The sequence below is a fragment of the Cyrtonyx montezumae genome, unplaced genomic scaffold (genome assembly GCF_038088225.1).
Source record: "Cyrtonyx montezumae isolate F1298 unplaced genomic scaffold, pur_monq_1.0 scaffold_31, whole genome shotgun sequence".
In the NCBI taxonomy this organism is placed as follows: Eukaryota; Metazoa; Chordata; class Aves; order Galliformes; family Odontophoridae; genus Cyrtonyx; species Cyrtonyx montezumae.
The window spans coordinates 1928438-1946223 of record NW_027072036.1 but is presented as its reverse complement, the minus strand read 5'-3'; the positions used below and the strand labels follow the sequence as shown (position 1 = coordinate 1946223).

Sequence of the window (17786 nt, the reverse complement as noted above, 5' to 3'; positions counted from 1 at the left end):
CCTGCTTTGTGCTCCTGGGTGGAGCTGCAATTTTGTTGTGTGAGCTCTGCACTGCTCCCTATCTCCCAACTCCAGACCAACTGTGGGGTCTCTTGTGGCGTAGAGCTGCAAGGGATTACTGCCTCATCCATTTAAGTTCATCAGCAGTTCATCTGACTGAGAGTCAGTAATATGCTTAAGGAATTGTCACAGCACAAGAATAAAGAGGAATTGAGGGATCTAAACATCTGACTCTTCTCTGGTGCTTAAGAAATGTCCTGCAAAGCTCTTCCACTGATGTACCCTTTACACTAGATGACTGAACATAATGAGACTACAGCAAAATGTACATTGAAGAAGGGTTCTTCTCAAAGCCCTAATCTCAGCTGTTGAGCACTACCATATCTTACAGTGGCAACATTCCTAACGTAGTAATTGGCAAAATAAAAGCCTTGAAGGCATTGCTAACACTTTTTCATCTGTTCTGCACTGGCATTTCCCAAGTCCCTCTTGGGCAATTAATTTTGTGCAGACAGCTGTGAGCAGTAGCAGGCTGTGGATTTTGGTAGCATGGATTTTTTTTCTGTTGCTGTTCTCATTTCATCCCCTAAATCCATATTGATTTGAGGTTAAGCTTAACAGGTCCTGGCTGGCACAGAACTTTTGCATGCTATTTTTTTCTGCTAAGAGTTTAATATATACCATTAGCAAACTGGTGTTCATAAGGCAGAATTTGGAATTAAACATGGATTAACTTCTAAGCTGCCCGCATTCTTTAACAGAATCTGGCACTGTTACTTTTTCACTGTAATATGGCACGTAAACCATTTCTGTTCCAGTGGTGGTCCTTTCAAGCAGTCTGGCTGCTTGGGTTTGGGTTTTTTTTCTGTGATGAGGTCTATGAGCTTTGTTTCACGTGACAATAGGACCATTGTTATTCTGAGAAAAACAGTATGAAAAACTGTGTGATGCAGTCTGCACATACATTGGTTGTTAGTGGCCCTGGCCAATTTCTGATGTGAAATCAAATCTTTCTCCTCTTAGTACATAGGAGGCATTACTTTCAGAGCAACCTATTTATTTCCATGGAAACTACAACAGATGCAGAGAGCACAATAACACTGATAGAGCAAATTCTTAGCTAGAAAACATCATTTTTCAACATAGCTACCCTCTTTAGCTGTACATTTTCTCCTGTGATGAACAAGAGCCTGTGTCCTACTCTCACAAAAATCTGCACCAGTAGAGGTGACCTGCTGTTTCACAGCTGCTGTGATGGCACTGTGGCTGAAATGTGCCACTCTAGTATGCTCACACTCACTGTTTGATCTCCATTAGGTGCTCAGCAATAAATGAGTGCCATGGAATACCTTTAGCCAGGAGCAAGCTGTGACCTGAAGGCAGTAGGTTAGTCCAGTGCAAGACAACAAGCTGAGCCTGTATGGAAGTTCCAGGTGTTCTGGAACAGAGTAATTTTAAACTATTGGTAATTTATTTATTGCTAGAAACTCCTGGAATGATAAGTTACATGTCTGTCTGTACTGATGCTACAGGAACTACCAGTATACAAGACCTGATTTAGTCAGGACAAACAGCATTTTCAAAACAAGAGAAGTGTTAATTTCTGCTGCAGAGAGCTAGCTTGCATGAGTCTGGGAAGGCAGCAACAAGTTCTGCTGCCTTATGGATACTCAGGCAGTTGTAGTGTCCCTGCAGCCAGTAGCTGAACATGAACTGGTAACACCATAGATCCCGGCAGCGAGGCTGCCCTTTTTCTTTCTGACTCTTTGAGCAACTGGGAATACTGAGAATACTGGCAATGGAGAAAGGTGAGCACAACCATAATTCCTCCCTGTGAAGAGACAGGCTTTCCAGCAGCTGTATTTTCCCTGCCACCTGCTGATATTTTCTTATTTTCTTAATAGCCAGGGGTTGAGTTTTGCTGAGACTTAGCTTGTTCCCATTACTGTACCACTTATCTTCCAAGATTGCAGTGAGATTGCTTTATTTCCATATCAGTAGCAAGGTTACAGTTGCTTCTGCTGTAGCTCGCATTAACACCTACACAAAACATGACATTTTCCAGAGCTTTAGATATTTTATGATGATGGATTATCAGTGCACTTACTAAGAACAATGTCCTGCACGCGTGCCTTTCTCCAGAAAACTTCTCATACACAGAGGGACAATGTTGCTGTTATTACTGTGTAATTTTTCAATATATAAATTTATTTTGTCTTGCATTGAGCCAGTGCATTTGATTATAAGAAAAAGCATTTGCTTTATCTTTGTCATATTTCATTTGCCTTGTCTGCCTTGGAGGATTAGTGTGACAAAAAGACACAGAGACCTGACCGGGCAAGGTGGGTAACATGCACAAAAACAAACAAACAAAAATAAAGCCTCAGGGTCCTTAGCAAAGAAGAAAAATAAATTGGTGGGGGGGGGGGGGGGAAAGCAAAGGCACACAACTTCATTTACTCCATTCATTCAACCAAAAGTGGAGGGAAAAGGTCCTGCCAATCCAAAGTTATTGTTTCAGGCTTTCATACCTTGCCACTTTTGTCCTCCTTACCCAGCTGCTGCAGTGGTGTTGGGCAATGAACTACAGAAGCAAAGTAAGAACGGAGGATTTAGGGGAAAGGATGGATACGTGCCTCACTGGAACCAAAGACCGTTATAAGAAGCAAAGCTTTTTCTTAATGAATGCATGCTGTACACTGCTGCTGAGCATTAGGGTATTATAAGTAAGAGCAGTCCAAGCCCGAGGGTCAGGAGAGTAGCAAGGATATACCAGTGCTGGCAGGAAGGGGAGAAGAATCCCCTCCTTTATGTACAGAAAGGAGGGCTACTTGTGCCATCAGCCATCCCAGAGCAATTGAGGAAACTCAGAACAAAAGTCCTTCTGTGACCTATTGGACGGCTGCAGTTTGGAGGCCACCCAGCACCATCCTTACAGCTTACAGGTCTCAAGCTGCAGGTGTTGGCCACCCAGCATCAGTATTGCCTGAAAACATTAAAGCAAATCTTATTAACCTTTGTCAACAGATTTAGTACAGCTAGTGTTCCATGGGACTTCAGTTTGTAACGCATCTCCCAGGAGCACAGTGGGTGATAGAAACAACTGGCTTACAACCAGACAACAGATTTATTTTTTTTCCCTTCGTTAAGCAGTTACTGAACAGAAAAGAGACACCGAGCAGTTTATTTGACGTTGCTGCCAACCACAGTATAACAGGACACATGTGGATAAACTTTGGCCAAAGCATACAGTCTGCACGGCTGCCTTACACCACAGCCACGCGAGGCAAACAACATCCAGCAGCAGCTTAGTCATCGTCCTTCAGCTTCTTGATCTTGTGCTTATGGCGCTCGATCTCCTTCTGCAGCCGCTCGATCTCCTTCTTGTGATGATCGATCTCCTCCTCGTGGTGTCTCCTTAAGGCCGCGAGCTGCTCCCGCTCCTTCTCCCTACAACACAGCACAGCGCGCGGTGGGCCCAGCACCGGTGACCGCACACGGGGTCCCGCTGGGGGGCGGCGGCCGCGCGGAGCTCCGGGCCGGAGGCTGAGAGTGAGGCCCCACCGCTCACCTGAAGTAGCGCTCCTCCTCGGCCGCCTGCTTCTTACCGAAGGCCCCTCCGGCCTCGCGGATGGTGCCGCCCCCTCCGCCGCCCTTCCCGGCGCCTTTGCCCAGCTCGCCCAGCTACGGGGAAAGCAGGCGGTGAGTGCCGCGCCGCGCCGTGCCGCGCCCCCGCCCACCGCCCCGCGCGCACCTGGTCGGCACCCGAGCCCGAGCTCCATGCGCGCTGCTGCTGCTGCGCCAGGAGGGCCCCGCGCAGGCCGCCCCGCAGCGCCAACACGGCCGCCATGTCCGCCTGCCCTTGGAGCGCCTCGCGGACGAGGCGGGAGGGGCGGGGCCGGCACCGCGCCCGACCCGGCTGCGCGGGATGGGTCCGACTGCGCGTGCGCTCCCGGCCCGCGCTCCGCCCCTCGTCACCATGACGCGCCGCTGCGGTCACGTGACGGAGGCGCCGCCCTCCTTGTCGGCCTCAGCGTCGCGCTCGCGCGTGCGCATAGCGTCACGCGGTGCTGGCGATGGCGGCTCCGGAGGAGCGCGGGGCGGGGGGCGCCGCCGAGGAGGCGTTCCTCACCTTCTACAGTGAGGTACCGGCGGCCGAGCGCGGCGGCGGAGAGGGCGGGAGCCCGGCTTCGCTCTTCTGGGCCCCGTCTGCCCGCCGCCGGCTCGTTGCGGCCTTCCCCGGCGGCGCTGGGGCCTGGCGGGCGGAGCGGAGCCCGATCTGGGGGCGGGCGGGGGCAGCGCGGAGGGGCTCGGCCGGGTGGGCCCTGGAGCCGCGCGGGGGCAGAGGGGCTGTGCGCGGCCCTGGGGGCACCGCTGTGCTCTGAGCTTCTCCCGACCGTTTCGATGAATCCACGGAACCCATGGGCTCCGCAGGCTCTGCTGTCAGCTCCGAGCGCTGCCCGCTGATGCTGCGCTGCCGTTGCTGTGCGGCCATGCTGTCTCCGGGGGAGGTGGAGAGGTCCCCCCGCGCGTTCTGTGTGCGTCCCTCTGGCTGTGCGCGGCTCGGGTTTGGTAACTCAACCCCTGAGTGAGCGGCTGCGTGTTCCTTTCGCTCAAGGTGAATAGTGAGTGCAAATACGAGGTTTGGTTTGGGATGACAGCAGGAGGATCAGAAAGTAAAGCGCTGACTGAACGAGTGAACGGGCAGAGTGGAATGTGTTTGCTTGCTTGCGGTGTTCATTGGGCTCTCCCTCCTGTACTGGGTTAAATACAGTCATGCAATCGGTATCCAAGGCATCGGGATGACGGTAGTGGTAAAGTGTAGGAGTGAAGTGGGGGCAAAAAGACACGGTTGCTGAGCAAGCCTTGGAAGACAAAGGCAGAAGTGCTTTCTGTTTTATAGCTAAAAGGTGATGCTGAAAGTGCTGTCATGCAGTAGAAAATGCTGAAAAATGTGCTCTGCTAATGCTTGAGTAATTGCAGGCTTGGGATGAGCAAGGGGTGTTGTGAGCTATAGCACAGAATCACAGCAATTGGTGTAGTGATCACATAGGAAAGCAGGTAAGCAAGTTGTTGCAGTTGGTTAATAAGAATGTCTTTTGTTCTTCAGGTAAAACAAATTGAAAAACGAGACTCTGTTTTAACATCAAAAAACCAGATTGACAGGCTGACCCGACCTGGATCTTCCTATTTCAACTTGAATCCATTTGAGGTTAGTCTGGACATGTTCTCCTATCTGACTTTGCACTACAAATTCTAGATTTACTCAGTATTTCTTTCTGTAAAGACACCAGTCATCGCAAAGGTACAAATTTCCAAACATGGATTATGGTGCAGGAGACAGAGGGATGGTATATATGTGCTTGCTCTCTTTATGGCAGGAAGGAGCTGTATTGGCATGCTGATCTCATTTAATAGCACTGGGAGATTTGGCAGAGTAATACTACTTTCTGAATGCAGCATTAACATGTGGTATGCTGTCAGGGTCTCTTCTGACCACTGTTGATTGTGTCCTTTATTTTGGATGTTCATCCCACTGAACTTCTGTGCGCAGAACGATAGAGAGACTCTCATCTCTCAAACCAGAGAGCAGTCTTGGAGAGGTCACTGGGAAATGGAAAACTCCATTGAACATTGTTTTGTGTTGCTTCAGTTGCAGTCTTTTAAAATCTTAAAAGGAGAACAGTGAATACAACACGCTGTGATGTTCTGGGTATTCATACAGTCACAGATAGGCTTGGCTTGGAAGGGACCTTCAAGCCCACTCAGTTCCAACCCTCTGCCATGGTGTGGAACAGTTGCTAAAGATGGCTTGCAAACTGGGGTACAGGGGCTCAAAAGCAGAATGTAGCTGGTATGCAAGGAGTCCATTGAATGGCACGGGTGGTGGAGTGGAGTACAAACTCTTCAGCCAAGATCTGTGATCCATAGTAGTTCCCTAGGCAACCTGAGATGTTGGCAGCATCAGAGGAGCCTGATATACTGACTCCAAAGAGGAACGATTCCAGGATGGGGACTTAGTGGTGCCTGACTGCTTACCTGCAGCCCCTAGGCCAAAAGCCTGCCATCATTTTTTGACAGAATGCTGTCCTTTGGTGAACTTTGCTCATCACCTGTGCATTGTAAAACTGAAACACATCTCCATCCCAAATGCTGCCTGCCCCTAAGATGCTACCCCTCATTGAGCATGTGCTCTGATTTGTTTAGCCTGTACCTTTAAAAGCAAGGTGAGATAATTTTACACCAATCATAAACAAAAGTATGAATGAAGTCCCTCAAGCTCCACCTGTAATATAAGAAATAGCATAAAAATGGCTTATGAGAGGGAAAATGTCAGGGAAGATACTGTTGGATGTCAAATATAGACCATCTTTGACTTCAGGGATCAGTCGACAGGCTGAGTTTCCCTCTGTAGGGATGCCTTTTGAGTAAGGCTTGCTCACTCAGTAATGCTGAGTGCTTCCCAGGGAATAGCAGTAATTTCAGTTATTCATGTTCTGGGTTAACCTGTCATGCTTAGCAGACCATGTATTTATCACAAACAATCCAAAAGAACCTCACTGATCTAGCTGTGCGAGTTCTTAGTCTGGGCATGATCCAAACTCTGTGTGTGTTTGTGGAACCCATTCAGATGCTGCTAGATGAACTGGGCAGTGCACTATTTGTGAATCCATGATGGTGGTAGTTCTGTGACTGAACTTAAAGCCCTGGGTTGAGCATCGCTCAGAATCTAAGCTCAGCTGTCCCCAGCCCCTGTGATATCTAAGGACAAGCTGAAATGCAAGGGGGTATAATCTGCCAAATTACATTGCCCTTTGATGCAACGCGTGGGCTGGTTGCTCCCTGCCAGATCAGGCTACCTAGGGCCCTGTGCTGCCTGGCCTTGAGCATTTCCAGAGTTGGAGCATCCTGTGCCAGGGTCTCACTGCCCCATGATGAAGAATTTCTTCCAAATATGTAATCTAAATCTTCCCCTCTTTCAATTTAGAGGTATTACCCCTTGCCATATAGTTACACTTCCTGATAAAAGAGTCCCTCCTCAGCTTTCTTGTAGGTAAAGAAAGGTAAAAATGAGGTCTTGTAGATCCTTCACTTCTCAGGGCTGAACAATCCCACCTCCCTCAGCCTCTCTTCACAGGAGAGGTGCTTTAGCCCTCTGAGCATCCTCATGGCATTGTCTGGACCTGCCCCTTATGCTGGAAGAGTGTTTTGTGTTTACAGATTCTTAGTGTCAGACCAGTGTCAGTATCCGCACTGAGCAATTTCAGTTGTTGCTTAATGCTTCTGTTCACTAAATTGATACACAAAACAATCCCTAAATGTTTTTTATGAGTTCGTCATATCCCTGAAGATGAACAAGTCATAAGCTTGTTGCTGGAAGCCAAACAGTAAAAAGTCTTCCATCTTTCCAAAAGGTGGGAGACAAAAAAAATGCATTCTTAGAATAGTGTGTTTCATGCCCACTGTTCTCAGTTACAAATTGTCTGACAGTGTTCCAGAGCCACCACATGCTTCTGTTTCTGCTTAAGTAAGTAACAGATTTGGTTGAAGGTTTGGACCAAAGGTGGCTATTTAGGGATGGCAGCTGTCTATACAAGATTAGAGTTTGGAAAGGACTCTGACATACTCAAAGAAACGTAGCATTGCTAAAAGTAGAATGTCCCAAACACGGTGTCCCTTAAAATGTTTCCGTTTTACTAGGTGAAAACTCATATCCTGAAGCAGCTCCTCATTTGGGTGAGCTTTCTGACATTGTGCCTCTATGCTAATGAACCAGGTATTTAGAGCTTGCTGCCAGGAACCTGAAACGTGGGGCATATAATCAAATTTGCTCTGTTGTTGTGGTCTTCTTTAGGTTCTGCAGATGGATCCTGAAGCCACAGATGAAGAAATAAAGAAGAGGTTCCGGCAGGTATTTGACTTTTGCATTTGAAGCTTCTGAAAGGAAACTAGAAACTGCAGGGATTGTGCAGCTGTGTTTGGGAATGGTGGAAGCAGTAGAAAAGTTGTGTCTGGGTAGAGACAGGTAGCAGTTTTGTGAAGAAATGTGTAGAACGATGTTTGTATCCACAAGAGGAAAATTGTGTTCTGCATGGTATGCTTCTTTGTAAAACGTGTGGCTGAGCTCATGTGAACTGAAGTGCTCAGTGGCTGTTCTTCATTGCTCCATGTAACACAGGACATATTCTGCCGCTGAATCTGCAGGAGAAATTTGAGGTTTTGGTCAGTGCATGCAGTGCGAAGATGCAATTTTCAGAGGGCTGCATGTTGCTGTTTGAATTTGTCTTGTAGACATAGAGATCTGGCTTTAGACAACCAGCAGCTCTCTTGTCCTGATGAAGGAGCATGCTTGATGAGGTGATGGCAGGTGTTTTAACTTTTCGGTCTGTTGCTGAGTTCTCAATTTTGCAAATTAATGAACTGTCTTATCTTTATGCTAGCTGAATACTGCAGAGAAGTGATTTGAAGTCAATGTGATGGAATGAAATCAGTGTGTGCAATTATTTACTGAAGAAATTGAATGCCTAATTGCAGAATGTGGAACAGACAGTAGAAGGAAAAAGATACTGGCTATTGCAAATCACAGAGTAAATCAGCACTGTAGTGTTCCTTGGGAAAGGAGGAATACTTTTTTTCCTGTGAACCAGCAGTGTCATGGGTAGAGGTCAGGAAATTAGTATTTTCTGTTCACCAGTGCACTGGCACTGGTTTTGATCATCATAATAGGAAATATGTAGACAAAGGAGAGAGTCTGGTGAGCAATGACAAAAATAGTAGAAGATATAAGAAAAGAACGCTCTATGGAGAAACTTTGGAAGAGTGTTCTCATCCTTTGAAAGGGGGAGATGGAGAGCATGTGCTTTCTTGTTGATTTTGGGCTGTCCTAAAGATGGTAGTGATCAGTGACCTGACTGCTGTGCAGAGACTGCAGGAAAACATTACCTTAGCTTTCAGTAGAGGAGTCTAAGGAAAAAAAATGTACCCATCCTTTTAAGTAGGTTAATATTTGAATAACTTTAGAGATCCTGGAGGACTTCTTGGGAGATGTAGAATAAGAGAATAAACTATGGCTGAGGATCCTCTTTTTAGATTTGTTTCTTTTTAAGACCAAGGGTATGAAACTTGTGTGAACAAGTGGCTCATGTCAGCCCTAGGCTACTGCAGCTGAAAGATGTTTGTGCTGTACAGAGCCTTACAAACTGCAGCTTTTCTTAGCCTTTTTTGTTACAGGAGTTGGACCTGATTTGCAGTTAAAAACCTTTTACTGATGTTTAGTCTACCATGTTGTCAGCTATTTGCCTCTATACAAAGGGTTGTGGTCCCCTCTGTTTCCTCCCACCTGAGGTGTTCTCTCACAGAAACCACTACGTAGCCTTTTCTTTTTTACAAAGACCTTGATGGCAAGATTCTTTCTCTTGCAGCTGTCAATATTGGTACATCCAGACAAAAATCAAGATGATGCGGATAGAGCCCAGAAGGCATTTGAAGGTAAATCTCTGCTACTGACTCTCATCCTTTTCTGAGCAGGAGTGTGATAGTGGTTGGACTGCTGTTTCTCTGTAGCTGTTATAATTGCTTATGAGATCTGGGGCCCCACCAAAGGAAAGAATTGCTGCAGAGGTGTTTTAGATGGAGAAGCAGATGTGTGGGATTTCAGCAGCAGAATTTCACTAGGTGGCAGTAATGGCATTGTTTGTTTGCAGTAGGGACAATCTCATCCATTGGGTTTCAGGGTAGTTCAAGAAAAACTGTTTATTCTCTACATTAGATTTTATTCAAAGACTGCAACAGAAATAAAATGGTTTCAGACATATGGTTTTTGCATTACCATGAAGCACTGCCCACCTTAAGCTTAACCTTATACCGTGCAACTAAATCACGTGGTAGGATCGATGCTTTAACCCTACAAAGTCCAGAGGTGTCTGAGAGTCTGACACTACCACACCCCAAATCTCGTTTGACTAATTATGGGATCACTTATCTAGACATACTGGGGAAAGAAACCAAAGCACAAAAAAAAACTTAAAACCCTATGAAGTAGTAATCTTGTGATGCCTTTTGAACGTGACTACTGATGCTATTAATGTTGGTGCTTTTTGTTAGCTGTAGATAAAGCATACAAGTTGCTGCTAGATCAGGAGCAAAAGAAGAGGGCCTTGGATGTGATACAGGCAGGAAAAGAATATGTGGAGCATACTGTAAGTATTCCACAATCTGTTGTTAATTTGATTTTTTTTTGTGCATTTTCTGTGTGTTTAGGTCATTAAAAGGTGAACTGAGCAAAACTCATGATGCAGGTGTGCAGGTAGACTCTGAGCTTCTCAAGGCATGAAAGACTGTGCTTTGTCCAAGACTGGGTTTGAGTTCAGTGCAGGATAATTCAGTGAAATTCAGTTCTTGAAATAATTAGGTCAAACCACAAGATCTGACCTAAATATTATTTTTCGAGTCTGTGAATGAACAATGCAGTTCAGATATGTGTAGGTGGAAGATAACAGGTGGTGAAAGCTGGAGACTAGTAAGTTTTGGGGAAAATGACCTATAAGATAAGGAAAGGAGCTTGGATTGCAATGGTTAAGAAGTGAGTTGAGTAATATGAGCAGACTATACGTAACAAACTGATATGGGAGGACTCAGGTGCTGTAAATCAAGGAACACTCTATGTTCTGTTTGTTACTGATAATATTTCAAGTATTGCAATGCAAAGTAAACTTCCTGCTAGTTTGGATGGTACACATTGGTTGTAAATGTACCTTAAAAACAAACTAACTGACAAAAGAAAAGAAGGGGATTATGTTGGATAAATAATATCTAAGGTATTATTTTTAATGATTCCAGTTCACATGACAGTGATTGTGTGTGTATATTTGAGCTGAGGGCCAGGAGATTCTGATGTAGAATAAAACATAGATCTTAATCAAGAATTAGCAGTCACCCAAAGTTCTTCAAACAGAACACAATACTACTTAGATTCAGTCAGAGAAGCTATATGAGGCTTTGTAGACTCTTACTTTTGTTCTTAATCTTTAGGTGAAAGAAAAAAAGAAGCAGTTGAAGAAGGATGGAAAACCTCCCAATGTAGAAGAAGATGATCCTGAAGTTGTAAGTTGTATGCTTCAGGGTGATGGAGGAGTGTTTTGAGAAATAAGAATCAAAACCAATGTGCAGTGTGCAGTCATTTATTAGACTGTTTGAGTGTTGTAAATCCTTTCACTTACAGAGCAATAAATTCTAAGTGACCATCCATTGAGTAATATCCATTCTGGAAGAAGTTTGACTATAGTGTAAAGAGGAAACACATTATGATATTATGTAGATCAAAATAACCACTTCTTTTCTGGGAGCAAGGCATTATTGCTTGTCCATCACACACACTTGATGTGAATTTCATGTTGTGTTCTGAATGCTGGAACTGTGGCATTCTTACTGTCAGCAGAGGCATGTATGGAATTTATTACAAATGGTGTGACATGACTGAGCTCTTCTTAACTGGTATGTAGTCTGAAGAAGTCAAACGATATTCACGGCTTTAAGAGACTGATGGATGATTCTCAAACACTGAGTTGATTAGTCTCACAAATTCACACTTTTTTTTTCCTTCAAAGTGCTTTTTTTCCTCTTGGTATCATCCCAATATCTCCATAATAGTCTTATTTTCCATTGTTTTTTCAAGGGTATTTTGCTGTTCTTTAGTAATGAAGTTTGTTTTAAAATTATAGTGGTATTTTCCACTGGAAAGCCAGGGCTAGTCTGTTATAACACATCAAGGAGGTCTGCTGGGAAACTGCCATCCAGAGTGACCACTTAACCTTGTTTTTCTTTTTTTTAATTTGTCAGATATCGTGACATTGCAGGACTTAATGGAAAAAAGTTCAGCTTAGGTACAGCTTCATGAATACAAATGGAAATGAAATGTAGTAAGCTATTAAGCAGTTGTTTCCTGCTTACATCAGGGCTGGAATTCAGTCAGGTGGTTTATACCATTTCCTATGTCTCTGAAAGCAATCAGTAGCAACACAGGACATGAGGCTGTGTGGGCACACATATGCTTTGCTTTATTTCTATGCTTCTTAGATTTTTCTTTAAAATAGATTAACACATGTACATTATTTTAAGACCAGATTTATGTTTTACAGTTCAAACAGGCTGTATACAAACAGACAATGAAGCTCTTTGCTGAACTGGAAATTAAGAGGAAAGAAAGAGAAGCTAAAGAAATGCACGAAAGGTACAAATAGCATTCTGTCTGTGCAGTCTGGGCTGCTCTTTGCCCCTCACACTTCCTAGGAAAAGATTAGAAGTTAGAGAGTCTGAAGAAAGTGTATGTTTGAAGTGACCTTTGGGAGTCATCTGGTCCAACCTCCTGCTGAAAGCACAGCCTTGGATTAGGTTAACAGGGATCCTGTCAAAATGAAGCCTGTGTACTTCTAATGTTGCAGATCCCAGTGGTTCTTCATTGATTATAGATGACTGTGCTCGAAGAATGCAAATACAGAACTTGCCTTCCTATTCTTAAGACCCTGATATATTTAGTATGCTTATATACTCTGTAGATGCCAGCAAAAACAATGAAATGGTTTTACGTGTTGTTAGCATGCAAATAATTGATTTTTAATTTCAACTTAATTAAGTGTATTAAAATTACTTTCAATTTTGTTATGTGCCAGAAATATGCAATCCTTAAATGTTGCCTGAGTAGCAGTGGACGTGCAAGGCTTCCCTAGATAAAAATTAAGGGAAAAAACCCTCTGGTTCTTACTTGCACACTCCTGTGCTTATTAACTTCTCGAAATTTGGACCCTGAGCAGTTTTAGACAGTTATTACTAGAGTTAGTAAGGATTCCAACTTGTTTTACAAGAGATGATTCACTGATGAAATGTGTGTGCTGTCAGTGGTGCCACGCTATCATCTCTGCTTACTCCAGTTTTGGAAGCAGGTTTTGGTTTTTTTTGCTATCACAGGTGTGCATATTTACTGATAAGAATTCTAATTTGCCAAGAAATCGGAAGAGCTTTCAGACACTTGAAAGTGTCACTGTGTTTCTTTAATGTAGGTGCTTGTGGTTCACAGCTCTTTTGTGGCTTCCCTTCCAGGAAACGACAAAGAGAAGAAGAAATTGAAGCACAGGAAAAGGCAAAACGAGAACGAGAATGGCAGAAGAACTTTGAGGTGAGCAGCATCTTAAGGGAATGCCACGTATAGGATGGGCCTCAGCAATTCTTGGGCATGCTGCTGGAAATGCCCCTAGAAAAAGAGAGTTTTTGTTGGCAGGTGCTCTAAGATAATTCAGATAAGTGCTTAGTGGAGTGGTTTGGCATAAATCTGATAGAGCTTTGATATGACTGCTCTAGAAACAGGTGCATTATAAGTGAAGTTGTAGTGTTTTTTCAGCTCTGTCAGCAGCTTATTAGCCCAAGCTGGAAATTGGAATTGCTTCTTAGCCCAGGTCACTGGTGGTAATCATAGCTGTTCAACCACTGGTACTTTTCAAACTGATTGCTAATGCTTAGGGAATCTGTATTTCTTACACATATCAAAGATCTAAATAATTGCCACTTCCCATTGCTCCTACTCTGCATTCGAGGTCTAGAAGTATTGTGAGTGGCAGAGGGCACATTCTATGGCATGGAGGGCTGGGTAGGCAGGAAGGAATTTAGTCACTGTGTGCAGGACCTCCTGAAAGGATGTTCTAGATTTTTCTTTTACCCTCAACCTTAATGCTAGTCTGTACTCAAGAGGCCTTTACAAAACAAGGTGTCTGGGGGAGAGCTGTGTGTGCTGGGCTGGCATCCTGTGGAAGCAGACAGCTGGGGTTTTTCCACAGACTCAAATGGGCAGTGTTTCTCTATTCTTGTGCTGTATTGTATGGATACAGGAAGCTGGGTATTCTGGAAGACACTGAGTTTATTGCACTTATGTTGAGTGCACAGTGGAGTTTTGTCATGTATTGCCAGATAGAGCAATGTATGCTACTGGTGGTGTTGCTAGAAGAAGTTCTGTGATCTGTGGTCATTGAGGTTGGAGAAGTTGGGTGTTGTTGCTCTGCAAATGCAGTGAAGGATGGAGGCTGAGGAAATGTGAACTCATATTACAAGCAAATAACAGTGTACAAAAAGGAGAACTGCAGAGCTATTGATACTGCAGCTCAGTATGTGCAAGTCCTGAGTGCTCCTAAGCACTTGCAGATGTGTTCTCCAGTCTTGCTGGTGACCAGTGACCGCTCCATCATTATCAAATAGGAGCTGGGTGCTGATGTTCAAAATCTAATCTACAGGCATAAGAAGCTTATTTCTAATTGTGACCATAGATGAGAGAGTATGATTGGGCACAAAGTATTACTGACTGTGTAGCTGCTTTGGCAGCATATCTGAAAGGAATGCACAAAGAAGAGGCCTGCAAAGGTGCTGGGCTGTGCCTCTGCATCACTCTTCTGTGGTTACCAGCTGCTGGTGATTCCAACTCTTGCCTAAATGCTACGTGTTCTTTGGTCAGTTCCCCTGTCTCTTTACCCTGGGGACTTGTACTTTTGATCCATGCATTTGTTCTCCAACAATGCTGGGTCCTCATAGGAATCTTTGTCATTCATGTTTGCTGTTTCTGGAACACGTTCAGCCTTGACAGCTGAATCATATTTTGATATACCCAAAAGAAGTTTTAATGTCCACTTTCTCCTCCTTCCTCCTACCCAGTATTTGCTTTCCCAGAAATTTCAAGCTGAAATGGCTTCTACCAACAAATGGTAAGAAACAAGAGGATTAGAACAGAAGTTACCATATCCCTCAAAAAAGTGTTATCATGGAACAGCTGAGGTTGGAAGGGATCTGTGGAGGTGAACTACTCAAGCAGCTCCACTTACAGCCATGTGCCCAGGGCCAAGTGTTTCCTAGTACTCAGAACCTCCTGTGTGTCAATCTCTGCCTGTTGCCTCCTGTCCTTTCACTGGGTACCCCTGAAAAGAGTCATGCTCTGTCTTCGTTGCACCTTTCCTTCAGATCCTTGTACATGTTGATGAGATACCCCCACTGAGCTTTCTCTTCTCTAGGCTTAACAGTCCCAGCCAACTGTCTCAGCCTTCTTTCATAGAAGAGATGTTCCAGTCATAGCATCTCTGTGGCTCTTTGCTGAACTCTGTGATAACTTGATTCCTCCTTCTGTTGGGAAGCCTGGGACTTGATGCAGCACTCCAGGTGCGACCTCATCAGTGCTGAGCAGAGGGAAAGGATCACCACTCTTAGCCTGCTGGCAATGCTCCTAGTGCAGTCCAGGATACTCTCAGCCACCTTTGTGCAGGGGAATGTTGCTTGTGGTCAACTTGGCATCCATCAGCACCCTCAGGGCCTTTTCTGCAGAACTTCTTTTCCAGCCAGGTGACCTCCAGCATGTACTGATGCCTGGAGTTCTTCTCCCAGGGGCAGGACTTTGCACTTTTCTTTATTGAACTTCATTAAGTTCTTATTGGATGCTTTCCCCAGTTTGTCAAGGTCCCTCTGGATGGCAGCACGACCCCCTGTGTCTCAGTGGAGTATTACATTTTTGTGTCATCTGCAGACTTACTGAATGAGCTCTGTGTCTCATCGTGCAGGTCACTGCTAGGGACTGTCCTGCTGCCATGCAGCCATAGAGGAAAGGTGAGAGAAGGAGAGCAGCTGTTGTAGCCTGAGCCTGCATGCAGCACCAGTATTGCAGGCACAGATACATATTCAGAAGGGACTTGAGCATGTGGATCACACAGTGAAGTGAGTTGTCCCTGGACTTCTCAGTCCTGAAATCTTCAGCCTTTTGAGATCATAGGTTGGGTTTGTGGAGAGTATTCCTTTTTTTTTCAGGAGGATTCAGTGCACTGTCATGAGGCCTGCATACCCCAAGCCCATTGCTTTTGAAACAAGAAAGCAGCATATTGCTTACCCAGGTGGTGTGAACTTATTTGTGGTTCCACTGTACTGCATCCATTGCTTTGGTGTTTTGGTGTCTGTGTGTCCTGGCTGCCAGGCTGCAGTGTAAGGGGCAAACCGATACTGATCTTTCAAAGCTAGTATGCCAAATATGTTCTCTGGCTCTTGCAGTTGTTAACCTTCCACTTCTTGTCTTTTATTTTCTAGGAAAGTCGAGATGGTCGTGTGGACAGCTGGAGAAATTTCCAGGCAAATACAAAGGGCAAGAAAGAAAAGAAGAACAGGACCTTCCTGAGACCTCCTAAAGTAAAAATGGAGCAGCGTGAATGATCTTGGCGGCACTGCCAAAGAGCAGCTCCCCAGTCCCCTCCCTGCTTTTAAGGACTCATTGGCACCTAGAGTAAGAATTGCTTTTTAGTAGACTGTTTGTTTCCAGTACAATTAATTATTGGTCAAAGTATTTTTTTGTACTCAGTCCATTTGAACTAGGGCCATAGTGTGAACCCAGCCAGGAACCCGCTGAACGTAGAATCCATGGCTTAGGAGGGTCCTCCCATTATTGCTGTCCTGTCTGTCTGCTGCCCTGTAACTTGATGTTTTGTACTTTACAGAGATTGTGCTGTTTCACTATATTCATTTCTAGTTTGTGAGCTGAACAAAAGGTCAGAAATGCATCTGCATCTGTCCAGGCATCATCTTTCCCAGCAATTTCAGCTTCAGAAAGGTCTGAGCTGACTCTGGAGATCTGCTTCCATTACTGTTCAGTGCAGCTGACCTGCAGTTAAAGACCTGCAGCTCCTCACTGCTCTGTGTGGTGCTTGGAAGGACTCTTCTCCCAAGATCTGATTTCCATTCTGAAATCCCAGCTCTCAAGCTTACACTTCTGTTAATCTCAGACCAGCTGGTCACTTTCTGTAAAGATAAAATAATGTCTCAAATAGTAGTTAAGTTGCAATGGTCTGTATGTAAAATAAATTTTTACCCAAGTTACCTTTTTTTTTCTTGCATGGGATTATTCAAAGATACAGTTGCAAACTGAGTAATTGAAGTGCTGCTCACTGAGATGTTACCACTGCTCAGTAACACGTGCCCTGGTAAGGTTTTGCTGTTATTCCAAAGTCTGATATGAGTTGAATTTTGAGTTTGCAGTCCTCCATTGTGGCAGCAGAGAAGACTGGGAGAGGACAGCTCTTCCCTGGATGCTGCCTGAGTGGACTCTGGACTTGGTGTCCCAGGGTCTGTGCTGAATCCTGGTCTTGTTGCCATGCCTTTGAGTGGGAGCATGGATGGGGTGGGAGGACTTAAGAAGCTGCTAGGGGGAGCACAACTCAGAGCTATGGGATCAGGTTAAACTTGTGAGCTTTGTTTTTTAAAATTGTGCTTCAGGTGTTCATTTCAGTTTCAAAATGATCTCAACTATTTAAAGACATACAAAGTGGAGTGTACTACTGATTCACACGTTCCTGGCAGACTCCTCTGGAGACCTTTGTCTGAGCTTGGAGACTCTTCCCTTCTGTTCTGATGGCCATCCTCATACCTGGGATTGTGGGTAGGTGCTGCCATGAAGATACTGCTCTTCATCCTCCTCACTGCCTCTAGCCACTTCCCTTCACTTGTACTCACCTTTTATACTCTTATCTTCAAATGAGTTCATCCACTGTGCTGATTTTTGTGTTTAGAGATGGTCAAATCTGAAAGATTGTTTCTGCTGCCTTTGAAGAGGTGTGCCCATCAACCTAGAAGTTTTTAGTGATCAAACTGTTACCAGACAGTTCTCTGCAGGAATGCAGTGCTTTCTGACACAGCCTGGGGCTTAGATGAATCTGCTGAAAGGTGGCTAGTGTCTTCCACTTACCTTTGTTTCTTCTTTTCCTGTAATACAGTGGTCTGTG

At 44.7% G+C, this 17786-nt stretch overlaps 3 protein-coding genes across 3 annotated transcripts in view; 2 read left to right on the top strand and 1 right to left on the bottom strand.

The window, feature by feature from the left end:
• The window catches only part of EYA3 (EYA transcriptional coactivator and phosphatase 3), a 218572-nt gene that overhangs the window by 144121 nt on the left and 56665 nt on the right, over nt 1-17786 (top strand). The gene's annotated exons all lie outside the window — the stretch shown is intronic.
• Nucleotides 3164-3895, bottom strand: ATP5IF1 (ATP synthase inhibitory factor subunit 1). The gene is made up of 3 exons (XM_065744460.1): nt 3755-3895; nt 3572-3684; nt 3164-3450 (listed from the first exon to the last, which is right to left on the bottom strand). Exons 1-3 carry the CDS (start codon nt 3848-3850, stop codon nt 3309-3311), a joined length of 351 nt encoding a protein of 116 aa, XP_065600532.1. The 5' UTR covers nt 3851-3895; the 3' UTR covers nt 3164-3308.
• DNAJC8 (DnaJ heat shock protein family (Hsp40) member C8) lies at nt 4043-16890 on the top strand. The gene is made up of 9 exons (XM_065744765.1): nt 4043-4145; nt 5111-5212; nt 7856-7912; nt 9423-9489; nt 10105-10199; nt 11032-11103; nt 12138-12229; nt 13096-13171; nt 16102-16890. Exons 1-9 carry the CDS (start codon nt 4077-4079, stop codon nt 16222-16224), a joined length of 753 nt encoding a protein of 250 aa, XP_065600837.1. The 5' UTR covers nt 4043-4076; the 3' UTR covers nt 16225-16890.

What these genes read in the sequence shown, in the direction of transcription:
- ATP5IF1 (XM_065744460.1), bottom strand. Translation starts at nt 3,850, where the DNA reads ATGGCGGCCGTGTTGGCGCTGCGGGGCGGCCTGCGCGGGGCCCTCCTG. An exon ending in CGGGCTCGGGTGCCGACCAG is followed by an intron (nt 3,685 to 3,754) that starts GTGCGCGCGGGG and finishes CTTTCCCCGTAG; the next exon opens with CTGGGCGAGCTGGGCAAAGG. An exon ending in GAGGAGGAGCGCTACTTCAG is followed by an intron (nt 3,451 to 3,571) that starts GTGAGCGGTGGG and finishes GCTGTGTTGTAG; the next exon opens with GGAGAAGGAGCGGGAGCAGC.
- DNAJC8 (XM_065744765.1), top strand. Translation starts at nt 4,077, where the DNA reads ATGGCGGCTCCGGAGGAGCGCGGGGCGGGGGGCGCCGCCGAGGAGGCG. An exon ending in TCCTCACCTTCTACAGTGAG is followed by an intron (nt 4,146 to 5,110) that starts GTACCGGCGGCC and finishes TTTGTTCTTCAG; the next exon opens with GTAAAACAAATTGAAAAACG. An exon ending in AATGGCAGAAGAACTTTGAG is followed by an intron (nt 13,172 to 16,101) that starts GTGAGCAGCATC and finishes TTTATTTTCTAG; the next exon opens with GAAAGTCGAGATGGTCGTGT.